This window comes from Peromyscus maniculatus, chromosome 4 (assembly GCF_049852395.1).
Source record: "Peromyscus maniculatus bairdii isolate BWxNUB_F1_BW_parent chromosome 4, HU_Pman_BW_mat_3.1, whole genome shotgun sequence".
Taxonomy (NCBI): Eukaryota; Metazoa; Chordata; class Mammalia; order Rodentia; family Cricetidae; genus Peromyscus; species Peromyscus maniculatus.
Genome location: NC_134855.1, coordinates 22,911,099 through 22,930,096, shown reverse-complemented (window position 1 = coordinate 22,930,096; position 18,998 = coordinate 22,911,099). Strand labels below are relative to the sequence as shown.

Sequence of the window (18,998 nt, the reverse complement as noted above, 5' to 3'; positions counted from 1 at the left end):
CCTACAATTTGTATTATGGTCTTGCAGTTGTCAATACTGGCAGGAAGTTTGAATGATAATGTCTGAAGCATTTATAATTTAGCACTTGGCTTTGGTTCCAGTTCTAGTTGTTAGAAACTCAGGTGAGATTCGTCTTATGAATTTGCAGAACTTAAGACAAACTATCCTCTTGCTGTCATTATTTTGGCAAGTAAAGCTTAGAAGAAAAATGCTACAGGGTTACCCGAACATTTCTGCATGTAAACAATATGAGAGAACATGGGTAAAAATGATGCCTCGGACTGTAAAATTCAATTTTCAGATCACAACGATAGAATTAAGAATATAAATAAAGAACTAATTAAATATTGTGTTGCAGTAGTAGGAAGACATTGCCAGAGTAAAGGAGGAAACCATCTTTTGCTGAAGAAATTGTACACCTAAAATACTCTGTTGAAGTAGGATTTCTATTGTAGATTTAATACTTGTGTTTTCCTAAACTCCTGTGTTGAAGCTTGGGACCCAGTGTGAGAACACTTGGAGGCGAGGTCTTTGGGAAAGAAGCCAGGCATAGATGGCTCAAGACTATGACAGGCTAAGGTCTGTACCAGAACCCAACAGTGATGGGGTTGAATTTTGCCTGATTTTGGACTTCTAAAAACCAGGTCTGTAAGAAGTAAATTTCTGTGTTTGAAGCCAGAGATTCCTATGAAAGCTCCAGCTAAGACAAATTCAAAACTTTGGAAGGTCAGACACAGAGAAGTGTGATTTGGGTGATGAAAGATCTGGAAGCACTGCTTTGGGGGGACATTCTGAAATAGCAGAGGGAAAGTGAGAAGATGGAGCAGTTGTTCTTGGGCTGTAATGCTAGAGGTCTTTTGGAGCAAAGTGCTGCTGGGTGCCTGATGTCGAGCAATGTGGTGCTTCTGGTCAGGTTCTAGTTGTTCTCTCTTTCTCTTTGGTCTTGCTTTTTTGCTTAGCTCATACTTTTCTATGTCTGTTGAGGGAACCAGATCTCAGAAGTCCTGAGCATCAGACACAACATCACAGACAGCAATTTCTGAGGTCTTTCTGGGTCTGATATCACATTACCACACATTTCTCTGACTTTTCTGAAAACATATTCACAATGCAACACAAAGCGATAAAAAAATCCCAGTGAATATTTCAGTGAGAAAATGGATCCCTCATAGGTGCCGCTTGGGAATTCAGAGAATAATACACACAATGTCAAAGAATAATCTTACCATTGTGCTGGGAGTCAGAGGTCTGAAGAAGGAACTCAAAAGATCATGCTTTCATCTGTTGGGTAGATAGTCTCCACCTGCAACTAGCAGGACAGATGGCACTAATTATGTCTGCCCATCCGTTACTTGGCAGAGGAATGGAACTGAGATCTGAAAGGGTGAACCTCACACATGCTGGACACTCAAGGTGAGAAGGAAAATAACAAGGGGCCAAGAGCTGATTGTCTGGTTAGACAGCAATCATGAGCTCGGGCCTTGGGCGTTTGACCTTTGAGAATTGCATTTTTGAAAAATAAAGGTGTTGCAGAAAATGAGGTGGTAGAAAAAGGGAGAGGGGATTACACATTTAAACAGAAAAGTACAATTAGAGAAAGAAAAAATTCTCATACATAATTTTTGTAGTTCATAAATATTTTAAAATATATATGTGTAATTTCATCTTTCTGAACACTATTTTTCCCCCTCTTAAACAAGTACTGAGACTAGTTTTCAGCAACAGTGTATTTGTTTTCCATGCTTCTGTTTACCAAAGCGTAGGTAGAAATGTCTGCATAAATCCTTGGGGAAAAATGTTCTACTCTAAACCACATGGCTATGCTCAGCTATACCAACATCAGCCAAACTCCCCCAGGAAACTGATAGTACTTCAGCAACTATCATATCTAGAATTTAACTCTGCAAAACAGCGAGGAATGAGCCCAGTGAACAAATGTCACACTTCGGGAAACTCAAGGCATATCTAGACAATATTTAAAAAAAAAATCCTTCTATTGATAGAAATACCGAGGGTTAGAGTAAGGACAAGTGTTTGGTCGAACAAATGTGTTAGTTAGCATGTTGCTGCTGTGAGAAGAAGCTCAAAGAGGAAAGCCTTATCCCAAGCTCATTTCAGTCCATGGTCATTGGCTCCATTATTTCTGGACCTTTCGTGTAGTAGACCATCATGGTAACAGGGTTTGGTAAAGCAGAGCTGCTTACTTCTCAGCAGTCAGGAAGCACAGGAAAGGTCAGAGACAAAATGTGCCATTCCAATACCTTCAGGGACTTCCTCTAGCTAGACCACCACCTCTCAGTTCTTCATTCAGATTTGGAATCTATCTGTGGATTAAACTATTGATTAGGTCTGAGCTTGTGTGATATGCTGGTCTCTGGAAACAGTATAACAGACACAATCCAAAGTGTGCTTAATAAAACTCACAGCAAAATTGTCAAGCTGACAATTAAAATTAACAGTCACAGCTTATATCCTAGTATCAGCAAGCAGGAGGACAGAGACACAGTTGCCACTCCATGAAAAGTTTGAAAATAGCACACGTGAAGTTAATATGGAAGGTTTTTTTTTTTTTTTTTTTTTAGGAAAATTATCTTTTAAAGTCTCCTTTTGAGAAGATAGAATATATAATAAGTGACAAGTGAAAATCTCAGATTTGGTGAATGAGAGTATGCATGTACCTGTGTGCATCTGTTCCTGTGTGAGGAAGGATTATTTGTTGAATAGGGTTGACTCGGAACATTTTTAACTTTGAACAGAATCTATACTGTCACAACATTTTCATAGGCTATTATATATCCTCCTCTACCATACTCTAAACCTGCCACTTTCCACCTACCAGAGGGTTTATGACAGTCATGAGCCAAAATCACCAGGACACACACACAGGAAAGCAGATGATTTCCTCACCTGGAGATGAATTACATTGGAGTTGTCACTTTTGGTACCACAATGAATACCATGGGCTTGCTAACATGTAAGAGAAGCAAGACAACATTAACCAAGAGAAGCTGGGATAGCCTACAAATTATGAAAAGGATGTGAACTCTTCCGTAAAAAGACACACTTTTGATTATCTGTCCGATTGTTCTTCAGAATAAAACATGTCATGAGATAAGGAAACTGGAGTTCACCGGGTTTTGAACAAGAAAATATCTTATAGTATTGTCTTATACCTGTCTTGTGCTATGTGAATTGTAGAAACAAAATATTAAAGCAGAATGAAGATATTCATATGCATCACTTGAGATAGTTGTACCAGGAGAGAGATGAATAATTATGGACAGGAAGATCTCCCAAGATCCTACTATCCAAATTGTAGTATGTCAATAGGTTGACATAATAACATTAGCTAACATTTAGTGAACACTGTGTGCCAGAAACTGTAAAAAGTGAGTTAATACAATTAACATTTCACAAAATTATTTGAAAATCTAGGTAGGGAAGTACCATTTTTTTCCATCAATTTTTATAGCCCCAAGAGAGAAAATTTTGTCCAAAATTTTAAAGGAAGTAAATTGTAGAGTCATAATTTGAATAGTAGTACAATGAGTGATGCAGGAGAGGCATTAGAAGACTTGGCTGAAAGGGAACATCTGAGCAGTGATATGGGGCAGTGGATTTTAACAGGGAATGAGCCACATTCAATGTGCCTTGAATATTTGAAGGAAAGCCATTGGCTCAAAGGGCTATCATGGGGCAGAAAATTGAAGTCAGAGAGCTTATGTGTAACCAGATAATAGAGAGCTTTGAATCTCTTACAAAGATTTTAGCTTTTCCTCAAAATGAAATGAATCCAGTTACAGTAATTCGTTTATTTTTGTAATGGATAGGTTGAGGAAAAGTTACTGGACATGTAAGGGCGGTTCTTCTCCTGGTGATGGGAGGACACTCAGAGTTGCTGGTGGTGGGTGGAAGGTTGTGGAAGTTCCATGTGGTAGCCACAATCCAGTGTGAACTGAAGCATGGGAAATAAAGCAGGATGGAACAAAAGGCCACAAAACTTCAATTTCATCATGGTCTATTGAGGCAGTGAAACCCAGCCACCCAAGTACATCATTAGAGGAATTGGTCAAGTTAACTGTTTTCCACTGAGTACTAAGAAGAATTTTTGCACTTTGGTGAGCATTTTTGGTAGCATGTCTATGCAGTAGGGCAGGGGTGCTTAGAATCCAGACTCTGAAGGCTGCCTGGCTGATTGCTCAGCTTGAAACAATCATTGCTTTGAAAAAGTGACCCAAGGACATTGACGTGTAAAATAAGTAAAGGTTTTAAGAAAAAGCAAAAAACTAGCATTAGACTTTCCAATGGAGTTGATGTATTGCTACTCAATTTTTGAGTCAAGGTCTGACTTTAAATCTGAATCACCTTCCAGTTTTACTTATAAAGGACTTTTATTAAGCTAAATTAAGTATATGGAAGTCCAGTTGTTTATTATCAAGTACTAAACCATTCCTACAAAGAGACACCTGTACAAGCCATTTGGCTCTAGTCAACTATAATTTTTACAATTTAATTATGAATATAATTAGGATGAGTTAAGAGACAGGCTAGACATCAGCCATAAAATTTCCACTGTGCTTACACACAAGTACACACACACACACACACACACACACACACACACACACAGATAAATAAATAAATAAAACCCCTGAAGCCTGTGAGAATATTTGCTTTCAGTGAAAAATTTTAGAGGCATCAGTAAAATTTATTTTTACTTAATTTAAAACTTTCTTGAAAGTCTGTTGATCAAGAATATTTTTATACTGTATTATTTTTATGTCTTTGATTTCTTTACAGTGAGTCTTTAGAGCCTTCTTTTACTTTCTCTGGTTTTAAAGCACTTTGTTCTATCATCATTTGTCTAGCTACCACGTTAGCCAACTGTTCTCCAAGCTCTGCTTCTTTTCTCCCAAGGAATGTAATCACAAAGTTGATGATGCATTAGAAATAGCTTGACCAAAGGGCAAGATAAAGTCAAGAAAAGAAAATATTTGCAAATATACTTGACTGGTTTTTCTCCCCAATTACCTATTCAAAATACACTTTATCAGCAAAATGGCATGGTGACCATCCACGGCAAAGTCATGGAAACATATAATAGGTACTTTTGGTCATAGGGCAATATCTTAAATCATTTTTATGTAAGGATGGTGGTATTGACATAGACATAGGTGTATGAGTTTTATTTAAGGAATACACATGGGAACACTCTACTTTTGGTGTCTGATTGGCTGAATTTTAACACTATTCAATCTTATGGGTGCCATTTCTTATAGTTTATTTTAATTGATTAAGTAGTTAATGTTTACAAAATCTAGGCATCAGGGTACACCGTGGTTGAATGCGCAAGTGAGGGCTTCTTTTAAGTTGAGGCCTGAACTGTAATGTAACATCATTTCTATCTCATTTTATTACTGTACTACCTAACTGCTAACTGCCATAAATATACACACATACATACATATGTACATATGTATGCACACATTCACATACAAAATGAAAGCAATATATCAAATGACATAATAAGCACACATATTTATATACCTTATATGTATATACATATGATTTATTTAGAGAAGCTGAAAAATGAGACAAAAGGAATGATACAGGACCATAAGTTTATTTGTTGCTGTTAGTTTTTAATTCATTTTACCAAAGCCTTATTTTGTAGTCCAAGATAGCCTCAAACTTGTCATCCTACTGCCTCAGCTCCCAAGCATAGGGATTCTAAAAGCACCCTCTGCTCAGCAGCATGAGGTTTATTTGATTAAGAGGTTACCATTCATTTTATTTTCATGATGGAGAATAAGTGGGGGGGGGAAGTTATTAATTTTACATGCAAATTGCAACTTTGAAAAGGTGTAATCCATTAAATTCATTATTGAAAACTCAATATGCTATCATGTGAGTGTGAAAGAGCTGAGATGAAGATGGCCACCAAGTAAAATGACCAGTCCTTCTGTAGGTAAGATCTGATATAGTCCAACCTCACAAGTATTAGTAGTATATCCTTTAGGTAAATGCACTAGGTGACCCCTCTCATTTGCTGACAATTATGTAGTTTTACGTCTATCTCAATTCTGATGGTTATTTTGATTTGTGATAAGGCAGATAAAGTACATGGATTGATGAGGTATATCAGCATTTTGGACTTAAAAGTGTAGTGGGAGTTACTTTTTCAAACTAAGGGAAAATATGTTACAGTAGATGGAAAAAAGTGACCCTTCAATTACATTTATCTCTTAATTTGGGGGGCCTGTGAATATGTTATCTTATTAAGCTAAAGGAAATTTGCAGAGATATGATTAAGAATTGTTCAGGTGAGCTCCATCTAATCATGAGTACCCTCAGAAGTGGAAGCTGGAAGCAGAGGCATGTTACAGGGGACTTATGTGGAAGGTGTCAGTGTGAGGTACCGGGAATACTCCATTAACCATCGTTAGATGGAAAGGTGGGGGAAAGGGACACGATCCCAAAAATGGTCTCTTGAAGCTGGAGAAGGCATAAAGATGTATTTCTCTTCGAATCTTCAGAAAGGAATGCAACATTGCCAACACTTTGATCTTAGTCCAGTGGGACCTAGGTTAGACTTTTGTCCTATTGGACATTAAGATGATATATTAGTACAATCTTAAACTTCTGTGTTTGAAATAGTAGGTTATGGCAGAAACAAGAAACTAGTGTTCATGTAATGTAGAAAACAGTAGATTTAAATGGAGCAGAAGCAGTCTCCAGATGAGCACCTACAGAAATACTGAAAGCAGCCATTCTAGTATGAATGGTGATGATAAGAGGCTCTTTATACGGTAGAAATGAGACTAAAGGACATCATTTAAAAAACAAAAAACATGAGGGAACTGGGAAAAGAACTTTGTGAGTAAAATGCTTGCCACACAAACATGAAGAGTGGTGTTTTGATTCCTAGAATCCATTTAAAAAACTAGGCCTGGTGGTATATCTGTAATCATGGAGATGGCACGATGACAAGTATGTAGGTTTAAAGGAAAAATTTTATGCCCAAGGAGGGACCATATTCCAATCAAGAAGTGCAAGCTCCTGAGGAATGGCCCAGAGGTTGTCCTCTGACCTCTACACATTTGCCACGTACACAAGCTCCCACATATGCACAAGGAAGGAAAGAAGGGAGGGAGAGAGAGGGGAAAAGCAGAGGAAGAGGGGGGAAGGAAGAAGTGGAAGCATTAAAAATAAAGAGCAACGAAAAGAAAAGTAATTACAAACTCCAAGAAAAACATTAAAATGCCTACCTAATAAAATTATTGTTTAACTACAAAGGGAGTAAAAGATGGCAAAGTGCTGTGGGATGTTCTGTATGTCCTGTGGGAGTCTGTTCTTGGGTTCCTCGTGGCTTTACCCAGCAGGTCTGCATAGAGGATGATTAGGACCATGGGCCTGAGTGCAGGTGTCTGAGATGGTCTGCACTTGGCTGTGTTGGGGGATGGTCTGTATGTCAAGTTGCTCTGATTGGTCAATTAATAAAACCTGATTGGCTGTGGCTAGGCAGGAATTATAGGCGGGACTAACAGAGAGGAGAAATAAAAGAACAGGAAGGCAGAAGGGGTCACTGCCTGCAGCAGCCGCCAGGACAAGGAAGATGTAAAGTACTGGTAACCCACGAGCCATGTGGCAAGGTATAGATTTGTGGGAATGGGTTAATTTAAGATATAAGAACAGTTAGCAAGAAGCCTGCCACAGCCATACAGTTTGAAGCAATATAAGTCTCTGTGTTTACTTGGTTGGGTCTGAGCGGCTGTGGGACTGGCGGGTGACAAAGATTTGTCCTGACTGTGGGCCAGGCAGGAAAACTCTAGCTACAACAAAGCGTTTAAGCAATTTTTGAAGAGTAAAAACATGTATTGTATTTCATCATCTGAAGAATTTTCCTTGAGAAGAGATTGAGTTGGGAGAGAGAATGCCAAAGACACCTTTGCGTAGCCACCGTGAAGGTAGTCAACAATGCTTCTGGCACTGTAGCAGTGTAAATGTAAATATTGCTTATTATTTTTCTAATTGGACAAATCACTGCGTTTACAGCAGCATATAAAACTTAAAGGAGTCAATGCACCATTGTTACCGTGAAAGGTGAGAGATAAAGAAGAATGTACCGACCTTATAAAGGAAGTTATCAGATATTGCTCAATGTTAGTGAAGCAATAAATATGCTTTCAGCTTACTATTTAAACTTGAATTTAATGAGCATAAAGTGGAATGAGTTAACATTTTATATTACACAGTAAAGGATATTATTACCAATGGTTAATATATTAGAATATTATTATCAATGATTGATATATTAGTAATATCATAACGAACTAAGAAAAAAATTAAAAGTGATTAAAAATCTACTAACAGGGACAAGGTTTCCTCTCATGAGCAAGCCTCTGGTAGTGTCTGAACATTTTCACCAAACTAAACTACTCTTTAGGGCTTTTAAATTTTGTTTTGTGTGTGTGTGTGTTATAGTATACACAAAATCACAGAAAAGAGAATGTTAATAACATTAAACTTGAAATAGTGCTTAGATGAAATAAAAATTATTTTATGTGTTTAAATGAATTCTAAATATGAATGGACCAGAAATTGATTGTAGCAATAAGAGAATGAAGTTTTAAAAATACACCCAGAGAAGATGATTTAAATATTGATACTTTTGATGCCATGTAATAAATAGAAACACTGCTTATTCTTGTGAAGTTCTGTTTTTTATATCTAACTTAAAATTCCAATACTCAACATTTCTGACTCCTCACTTAATTCTGAATTCACTTAATATTTGAAACGGTCTCATCGTGCAGCCCTTAGTATCCTGGACCTTACTATGTAGACCAGGCTGGCTTCAAACTCTTCAAATTCTGATCACCGCTCCTACCATGCCCCAGTACTTGCGTTAAAGGCATACACCATCACACCCAGGTAATGCTAAAATCCCCTTTAAAAAGAAGAAGGAATTAATTTTGTAAAGAATATTTCATGGTATACAGATTTTACAGAGACTAATATAATACACATCCATTGTCAACAGCTAGTTCATTACCACTCAAATCAGTGTGAAAAAATAAGTTAGTACACAGGTTTTGGAGTTTGGAGTAGAATGTGAAGTCAAATTTTTGAGTTATGTGAACTCAGGATTCCCCTAAGAATTAATTTCTTTTAAATTTGTTTTGATTTTCAGTGTGTGTGTGTTGGGGTGTGTGTGTGAAATTTAAGAAGTTGATGGGAGGTAGAGAGGAGCTGGGGAGAGAGGAAATGATTAAAATATATAAAAATTTTAACCAATAAAAAAGAATTGAAAAATCACATATAGAGCACCTACTACTCATATTGTAAGAAAAAAGTTAGTTTATTTAGTTTTCATAGGACCTTTATGAGCTTGAAATTAATTTCCATGTGATCTCTCTACTCCATCACTAGCTCTGCTGTTATCCTGAGGATTAAGTGCAAGCACATCAGAAACGTCAGTGAACCTCTCTCCTCTCACTTACTTTTGCAAGATTACTGAGAAAATAAAGACAATAATACAGAAAAGAGACCACACATTGTCTTTTTCCCTTTGGATTTGTATTTATCAGAATTAAACCATGGTGGTAGTCTTAGATGGCGTATTTAAGTCTACTGTAAAGATCCAGAAGGGCCCCCAGCCTCTACCATAAGATCACACCATTTACCCTAGAACTGTATAGCACCATTTGTCTAACAGGCTCACAGTTACAGGACTAATCATGCCTTCAGCACATCCTATTGCCAGGAAATCAAGTCTTTGCTGACAGTGGGTTAAATCCTTGTGAAAAGAAATGTGCTACTAATTCAATTATACTGACCTTAGGTGCAGAATTTCATATCAATAGTTAGGTCATTTAGATTCTGAAATATAAAACCAAACCCAAGACGTTTGTTGTCCCGGTGAATGAGACAGGGGACCACTACAGCACTTGCAGTTTCTTGTAGAAAGAAACTGTATTAAATTGGTCCAAACGAAACTCTTTTAAAAAGCATTTTCTGTTTACTCTTCTTGGAATATCCAATGATGAATTTCAAACATATAATGAGAAATAAAATAACTCAAAAAGTGCAAGCAGTCAAGTCAATTGTTTCTACTAGAAATAGCATTCTTCCTTCCATGCAAAGCATTCCAGTCAGATGTAAAATTCCATTTGGTCTATTCGCTTTGGGATTTTTCCATGAAAACACATCTCTCAGCTAGGGGCCAAATAAAAATATTAAGTCTTCATAAACTGGATTTAGTAATAGTAAAAGAGAAAATGGAAATAATGATATGACAACATGAACTGTGGCATTGATGGGAATGGTGTTTTGTCCACGCCTAACCAAATAGTAGAAACCATTTTAAGCATTTCTGCTAACACAAAATTAATTTAATGCAAAGAAATACCCCAAAGATGAAAGAGCTAACATATGAGTGAGGAAAATCAGAAATTCATCCTGCCAGGAAGCCCCTAGCTCCTCCAAAGTGGAAGGGCAAAGACAGAAGGGTCTGAATCATAAGGTGGAGGCTGGGACTGGAGTGGTCCTGTCTACCAAAGCTGCATGCAGAAAGGCCACTGAAGCAGTGAGGTAGGTAACAGCAAAGAGTAAGGATAAACCATTATGTGGGCTGGACTTGGCCTCCTTCCTTGCCATGGATGTAAAGTGTCCTTCACAAGGTTATATGCTTGAACACATGATACCCAAACTACAGACAGGTTATGGACTTTGAGGAAGTAATGCCTAGCAGGGGAGGTAGGAAACTGGGAGGAGGCCTTGAAGGTTTTATATCTGATTTGATTTCAGCTCAAAGTCTCACTGCTTACTGAGTACCCAGTACCCAGGTAGCCAGCCTCAGCTGTGTACTTCCATCACCATATACTCTGCCAAGTCTGCTCCACCTTGGCGCACTACCTTCTACCCTTCATCCTTTATGGCTTCTGTCAGGCATTTGGTTAAAGAAATGAGAGCAGTAACCATCACACCCCTCTACCTGCTGTTTCCTGCCAGTGGTTGGCCACTCTCTGCCATAGCTGCTAGCTGCCAAGAATACCTATGAAATAGCTCTGCTTAGGGCCAATCCTATGATGGCACAGAACACAAGGAACAACAGCGCAAGGATGTGTGGGCAACAGGGCCCAGACACAGCCAGCACACACAACACACTCTGGGTTTCCTGAAATGCTTTACCTCTTTTTGAAAAAAGTTAACTCTGCATGGATTTGGTGAACTTGTAACTATTATAGCTTCCCAAAGCACTGCAACGTGAGCTCTGATGAAATCCAAGACTCTTCTATGCCTGCATATGAATGGCCACATAATTTTGGAAGCTTTTTTAAAGCTTAATTATGTCAAGTGTAGTAAATGCACCCTCTCTGGTGTGTCTTCTCCCATACTGAAGATCAAAGTGACCACTTCCTTATACTGGAATGATATTTAAATTAGCATTACAATCTAGAGCTCACCCCAAGTTTATAACAAAGGACTGGGTGTATTGCTCAATGGCAGAGCAGTTATCTAGTATGCTCGAGGCCCTGTAAGATTTCTATTGCTGTGAAGAGACACCATGACCATGGCAACTCTTATGAAGGGAAAACATTTAATTGGGGTGTCTTATATTTTCAGAGGTTTAGTCCACTATCATTTTAGTGTGACATGGTGATGTGCAGGCAGATACAGTGCTGGAGCAGGAGCTGAGAGTCCTTACATCTTTACTCATAGGCAACAGGAAGTGGTCTGAGACACTTGGTAGTATCTTGAGCATATATGAGATCTCAAAACCAGTCTGCACAGTGACACACTTCCTCCAACAAGACCACACCTACTCTAACAAGGCCACACCTCCTAATAGTGCCACTCCCATTGGGGGCCATTTTCTTTCAAGCTACTACAGTTCATGTGTCTGGATTTGTCGAGTACTGCGGCATATTCTCAATCATTCTATCCTATGGCTTAGTCCCCACACATTATATATCACACAGTGACATTCTGGTATTCTTGGTTAGTTAAGGCAAGATTGCTGAAAGTCTTAGTCTTATTGTCCTTCTATAAAAGTACCTTATAAACAATATAAATGTATACACCACAATTGTAGGTAGAAGCTAAGAAATTCAAGACCAAAACAATAGCATTGGGTGCTGAGGGCCCATTTTCTGCTGCAGCTGACAGTGATGTTTAGCTGTGTATTCATATGATTAGAAGAGGTAAGGCATTTCTCTTGGTCTTGTTTTCTTTTTTCTTTCTTTCTGTCTGTCTGTCTGTCTTTCTTTCTTTCTTCTTTTTTTTTTAACTTTTTTTAAAAAGTACACCATAAGCCGGGTGGAGGTGGTGCATGCCTTTAATCCCAGTACTTGGGAGGCAGAGCCAGGTGCATCTATGTGAGTTCAAGGCCAGCCTGGTCTACAGAGCGAGATCTAGGACAGGCACCAAAACTGCACAGAGAAACCCTGTCTCAGAAAACAGCAAAAAACAAAAAAAGGTGCACCATAGCTTTCATATTTATTTATTTATTTATTTATTTATTTATTTATTTATTTATTTATTTATGTGTGTATGTGTGTCCTCATGAATGTGCCATGGTGTATGTGTGGAAGTCAGATGACAAATTGTGGGAGTCAGTTCTCTCCTTCCACCATATGGGTTCCAGTGATCAAATGCAAGTCTACAGGCTTGGTAGCAAGCAACTCTACCTACTGAGCTACATCACCATCGCTAGGGCCTCTTTTATAAGAGGGTTAACTTTATCAGGAATGCTTTGCTCCATGACTCAATCACGCAAAGGCCCCACCTCTCAGCACCATTACTCTGGGCTTGCAACATATGACTTTAATGAGATATATTCCATCTTTTCACTTTCATATTGCTTTCTCAGCACAGATCACCTGGAAAGCTACTGCCAGCATGTGTACAACATCTTGAATTTTTAAAAGGATGTTATTAAACATGCTCTTCTTTATTTGGACAATTACCTATTTTATAACTGTTTACAGCCACCCCTAAGAGCTTGCTGCCTGCCTTATCTTTTCTGTTCAGCTCTGATCATGCCTGTATTGCTGAAACTATGTCCAATTTGAGTTTAAGTCTAAAATATCCCAGACATCATCGTATTTCTTATAGAGATTCAAAGGACACATACTCATGAGCTCTGAGGGCCTGCTTTCCATATGCTTAGCCTATGGGAATAGCTTGCCAGTGTCTTTGGAATCATGTGAACTAAAGGAGATAGGAAGCTTAATTTTTTAAAATCTTATACACTACTCCCCACTCAGCAGATATGTAAGTATGTTTCTAGATGAGTTGCCACCAAAGAGTATAGAGGTCACATTATGACATACATATTACTAAATATACACAATTAAAGATAGGAATCTGTACAGGTCTTTCAGATTTCCTCCCAGAATGCTGCTCTCTCAGTGCATGCACATGTATAAGCTAAGATAGAACTTCAGACTGCACCGAATGAGATTCATGCTTATTCACTTTTTCTTCATTATTCCTCCTAAGTTGTAGTTTAGAGAACCTGGGAACTATAAATCATTGCTCTCCAGAAGGGATAAGAACTCCAGGCTCACCTAAATCTTACTACCTTAAATAATAAGCAGCCAACAAGACAATCTGAAATTGTGAGCAGGCTAGATGAGAGACTGAGAGAGAAACCCTTGTGTTCATCCAATCGATCTCATTTCACAAAGTTTTAAGAGTGTGAAGAGGTTTTCCCAATGAAAAAGAGAATAAACGTGCCCAATTGAAAGGCCGTTTTCCAGCACTGGCCCCCAACTCCTCATTCCCACTACTGGGAACCCTTCACACACAGCATCCACGATCAGACCTCCTAAGGAGAGCATTTCTTTCCTTGGAGATTTTTCTTGTTGGGACTTTAATTAAGCTCCTGCCAGGCTTGCAAGCTTTTTAATTTTACCTTTCTTTCTTCTTTCTTTCTCTTTCCTTCTTATATCAGCCTGCTTGCCAGGAGACGTTTTCCAAGCTGTCACAATTATAGTAAATGTACCCTATGATATTAAATTTAGTGATATTCAAGTATTTGTTTTTCCAAGGATCTACAGCAAAAGTTTTCCTGCAGGAAAAGATGTTGTTCATTCACTCATTCATTCATGTCATTTTTACTTTAGATTGTGTATTACAAATGAGAGAATAAAACATCAGAAAAAGAAGCTTCATGGAGGGATGTAACTCATCGTCCGGTAATGTCACCCATTAAAAGAAATTTGCTGTCATTTAACATTACACACTGCTCAGAAGCCAACTGTAATAGTTACTGCTGCTGGTGAGGGAACAAATGAGTGAGCCAAGAGAAGATGGTATTTCAGCTGATGGTTTAACACATATTTAATGAAACACAATATTTAATATATTTAGGTTCCTTTGCAAGACCTCTTTGTCTGCAAACAGTGCAATTCTGAAAATATAAAGGCAGGGGCTGGGAGTACAAGAGATGACCCCTTTAAAGCAGATTGCAGAAGAAGCTATTTTCATTTGTGAAAGCTTAAATTTGGTGGCCTTAAATAGATTTCTATCTTTTTTTTTCCAGTCTGAATAATTTTGGTTTTAAAGCTCAGATAATATTGCAGGGTGAGAAATAAAACAAGCCACCCAAATGATGAAACCTAAGGATAAAGATAGGAGCATGGGGCACATATTCTGTTTTCTGCCATCATGGTCAGTATCGATCTCATTATCGTTATTAGTTCTACCACACCCGGCTCCTTTCTGAGGCATACTTACTGATTGCCTCCACAAAGCGCTCAAAGAGACTGTAAGGGAAGAGCGGTTCAGACAGCTCCCGGAAAAACATCTTCAGTGCTCCGGTGACGACGTGAATGTCCTCCCACTGGCCGTCATCCAAATCCAGCTTCTCTTCTGGGAAAACACGAGGAGAGATGGAACAACTGGTTTTAATGAAACAATTACAAGACACTAATTATTATGTTAATGTTTGCCTACTATCATCAGCAACCGTTAACAGCCTTCTGCACCTAGAGGTTTGGTGCTGTGCATGGATTTTTTTTTTCTTCTCATTTTCTGTAGGAAGGGAACATTTTCAATGGAATGCCATCTGTAGGAATGCAGCTAACAAAAAAACAAGGGACACAAAGAGGCAGTACCATTGACACAGTATGTCAGATACAGTTATTCCCATAATGCATCAGTTTGAAAATTAGCATCACAGCTCAACATGATTCAAAGCTATTTGGTTTTGAGGCCGAGGGGCTAAGAGTTGCCAGCGATGGCTGGCTCAAGGGACCGGCCTGAAGGCCTTGCTGAGCCAACAGGAGACATATGCTAAACACGGCAACAGAAAACGAGTTATTGCTTTACATGTGTTAGCCTTGCTATGTACAAGGGAATAATGGCTAACACTTTTTTCTTTTTTTCTTTCTTCTTCTTTTTTTTTCCTTGTCTAAATCTAAAGTCAGCAAGGAATAGAATATGGGAGAGAAAGGATATTAATTCCTTCTTACTGCCTCAGAAACATCTTTCTTCAGTTTTCATCTCAGTGAGGAAAATGTACCCAGCAACAATATTAGACAGACCCCTGTTGGCCTATGCAGGCTGTGCAAAGCTGCCAAAATGATAACGCGCTGAAGACAAACCACAAATGCTAACGAACTCTTTAGAAACAACAAAAATATTTACTTGGGAAGCCTGAATGGGTTGCCACAGTGACACTGAAGAACTTAGGTGCCAAAGTGAATGTTCAGTAGCAAGGAAATGTGCTAGGTTATTATCACCTCCCCCTTTTACTCTCAATAGGAAAATCTAGAATCATTCTTATACAATGAAGGGATGATTGTTGTCTAGAAGTGACATCTTTACATATAATTAAGATGAAGCAAGATACTATGACATTTCTGATGATCTATAGGATAAGCTACATAGAAAGGATGTCTTGATTCTGGGCCTAAAGGAGCAAAAGGTTATTGGCTACAATATGGAATTAACTGAAAATCCAAGAATCCTGGTAAAAACTTACAGGTATTTGGTTAACTGGAAATTTTTTCATTATTTTGATGATGACTGAGCTCACAGTCACATGCCCCCACAGTGTGAGTTCTACAAATGCCAAGGAGCATTTTGCACCCCCCCCCAAAAAAAAAGAAAAGAAAAAAGAAAAGCTGAGAACTGTCACCGTAGGGATTCTCTGCAGGAGCTGTTTTGTTAATAGTGTTCATATCCTTTTAAAAATATTAGCCCACATCACTATCAGATCTTTTTTTTTAAATGGACTATAATTTTCAGGGCTTGTAAGTGATGTTCCTGCTCAGTAGTGTGTTTTCAAAAAAAAAGAGGATGAGGTGGATCTGTTTATATCAGAGGGACTCTTTCCCTCTTCGTTTCAATCATAGTCCCTACCTCCATCATAACACACTAATATGACCCACAACTAAATCAGCAGAGGAGACCTTCTCTCTGCCCTGCAATCATTTTGATTGATTGTATTTCAACAATTAGTCTTTTATTTGCCTGCACACTATTGAAATAGACCGACAGCATCTTAGCAGGCCAGCTTTAAACAGTCAACTGTTAACAATAGCATCAAAAAGGAAGACCTGATGGGGGTTACTGTCACTTTAAAGAACGGGGTTTTCACATTGTTGAAATCTGTCAGATATTTTGAAATGTCCCTCTCACTATGGTGCCACACCCCCTGCGTGCCCTTATAATAAAATTGGTTTTACTCCTGATTAAATCATTTTCTCCCTACCCACTACCATACTTCTCATAATGGACCTGTGCGCTCTACAGCTGGTGTTCTTCCCATGGTACCAATTCTTACTTTATCTTTTAAGCACTTTGCTGCTAAGATCTCATGCAGAGTGCTTATGTTTTGTTAAGAGCTTCATTCTTAGAGAAATAGTTTAACACATGTTCTAAAAATGTTGTACAACTTATTGCTTAAAACACATTTAGAAAATGTATCAGTACTGTAGCTTTGGCACTGAACTTGAAGTGGAAACCTCAACATACACACACGCAGGCAAACACATGTACACAACTTCCAAACTTTATTAGAAAACTAAAACATGAAATGCATTGTGCTGAGTAGATTAGAGACTGCTAAAGGAAAATGTTCAGAGTCAAAAGAAGCATGTTCGTATTGAGCAAAAAGCCAACAAGAATAACAAATGACTATTTAACTTGAGGAAAATGCCTTTCATGTAAGCCAATTTCATGTACATATATGTGAAAAGGAAGCATTTCAGTATGCAGAAAAAGAGTATGTCAATTGGTGAGTGCCACTTCATTATGTCTGCTTAAAAGCCTGAAGCTGTACTATTGTTAATTTGTGTCACTTATACACTAAAATTCCTAATATAGATCTAGATATCAGTATTAGTCATTTTAAGAAAAATAATTATAGTTTATAACCTTCAAGAAGTAGCTCAAATAAAAAAATATGGCAAGAGTTGACATTAGTCATTTGAAATATGCTAACAAATTTTTATATCCAGCATTTCATAATCAGATCACTTGTAATCCAGAGGGTCTCAAGGTAGAGCTTTCAAGGCCATGGTGGTTCATTTAAACATATAATTATGCCCGAATAGCCTGCCATCTCACAAAATCAGCCTGTTCTCAAGAAAAATTGATCATAACCCTTTCCTGGTATTGACAAGCATATATTCAAATACAAATACAAAAAAATATTCATAGAATTATTTGTATTATTTCTAACTGGACTTCCCTCTTTTCCAAAAATGTAAGGCTTATCAACAGTGGCCATGCCTCATGAGGAAGGATGATCTTCCTTATGGGGCTGCCTTTGCATTCTGATATGTAGAGGTAACATCCCTGGCCTTGACCCACTAGAGACGAGCTACATTTCCTAGGGTTGACTATAGAAAATGTTGTCAGACATACCAAGTGTCTTCTGGGGCTCCAAACTCTTCCTGGTTGGCAGGACTATAATGGAGGCTGAGGGTCTATGGATACTCCTCTACAAGCAGTGCTTATGAAATTTACCTCATGTGGACAAGGATCCATAGAACTATCTGTATGTAGATACTATGATTTCCCTAATATGAACTTTAGAGTTGGTACTTTGTTTTTATTAAAATTATTGTTACTGTGTGTGGGAGAGGGAGAGAGGTGGGTGAACACATACGATGGCATGTATTTGGAGGTCAGAGGACTACTGTGGGAATTGGTTCTCTCTGCTGCAGGTTTGGGCAATCAAACTCGGGTCTTGAGGATTGTATGGCAAGCACCCACTGAACCATCTTGTCAGCGCAGTAATTCTTAATTACTGAAAAAATCAAAACCTTTTATATAACAAAATTCATTTAACTATATTCAAGGTGTTTACAACAAAAATAATAACTGAAAATATGTAGCACTTAACTTACAGGACACTATGCTTTACATTTTGCAATTAGATATAATTTAATATAAGTAGGTAATACAATGAAGTAGATTTGTTGTTGGCATGATATCCATTTTATAGAGAGAATAAAAGGGGTGGGAGTAGCTTAAGGAATTTTCTTAGGAGTGACAGGTAGTGAAACTGAGATAAGGAGCCACTACATCCCCACTATGTTTAAAATCACTGTACTTGTACATAATTCATCTGGCAGAAGAGAAAAGGTAAATAATTAGTGTGAAGTGCTAGGAGACTGACCTGACTTCCAGAATGGTGGTTTTTGCATTTTATCCCCAAGTGTCTTATTTGAGACTGTGCTTTTATCTACAAACTAGCTCCAAAATTTAGTAATTTCCCAATCATTGAGAGGCTATGAGCAGATACAAACAAACTAGTCATAAAAAGAAACAGCATTATGAAACAGTCAGAGATGAAACAGATTATTATATGATGAGGTGTTGAAGAAACATGGTAGAGTCGAAAACAAATTATATGGATATATAAAACATCTTTTTTAGGCCTGATTCACCACTGATACATTTTATATCTATTCATTTATTTGTGAAATGAAGATGGTTAGAGAGACAAATGCTGCTATCGATGGGGAGAGTGTATA

General features: G+C 38.0%; 1 protein-coding gene across 2 annotated transcripts in view; it reads right to left on the bottom strand.

Annotated features, from left to right (window-relative positions):
• Arhgap15 (Rho GTPase activating protein 15) overlaps window positions 1-18,998 on the bottom strand; it is a 599,688-nt gene that overhangs the window by 119,669 nt on the left and 461,021 nt on the right. For both annotated transcript variants that reach the window (XM_006974294.3, XM_076569381.1), the window contains one exon: window positions 14,746-14,880. In XM_006974294.3, coding sequence (XP_006974356.1) covers window positions 14,746-14,880 — 135 coding nt within the window. The remainder of the gene's footprint in view (window positions 1-14,745; window positions 14,881-18,998) is intronic.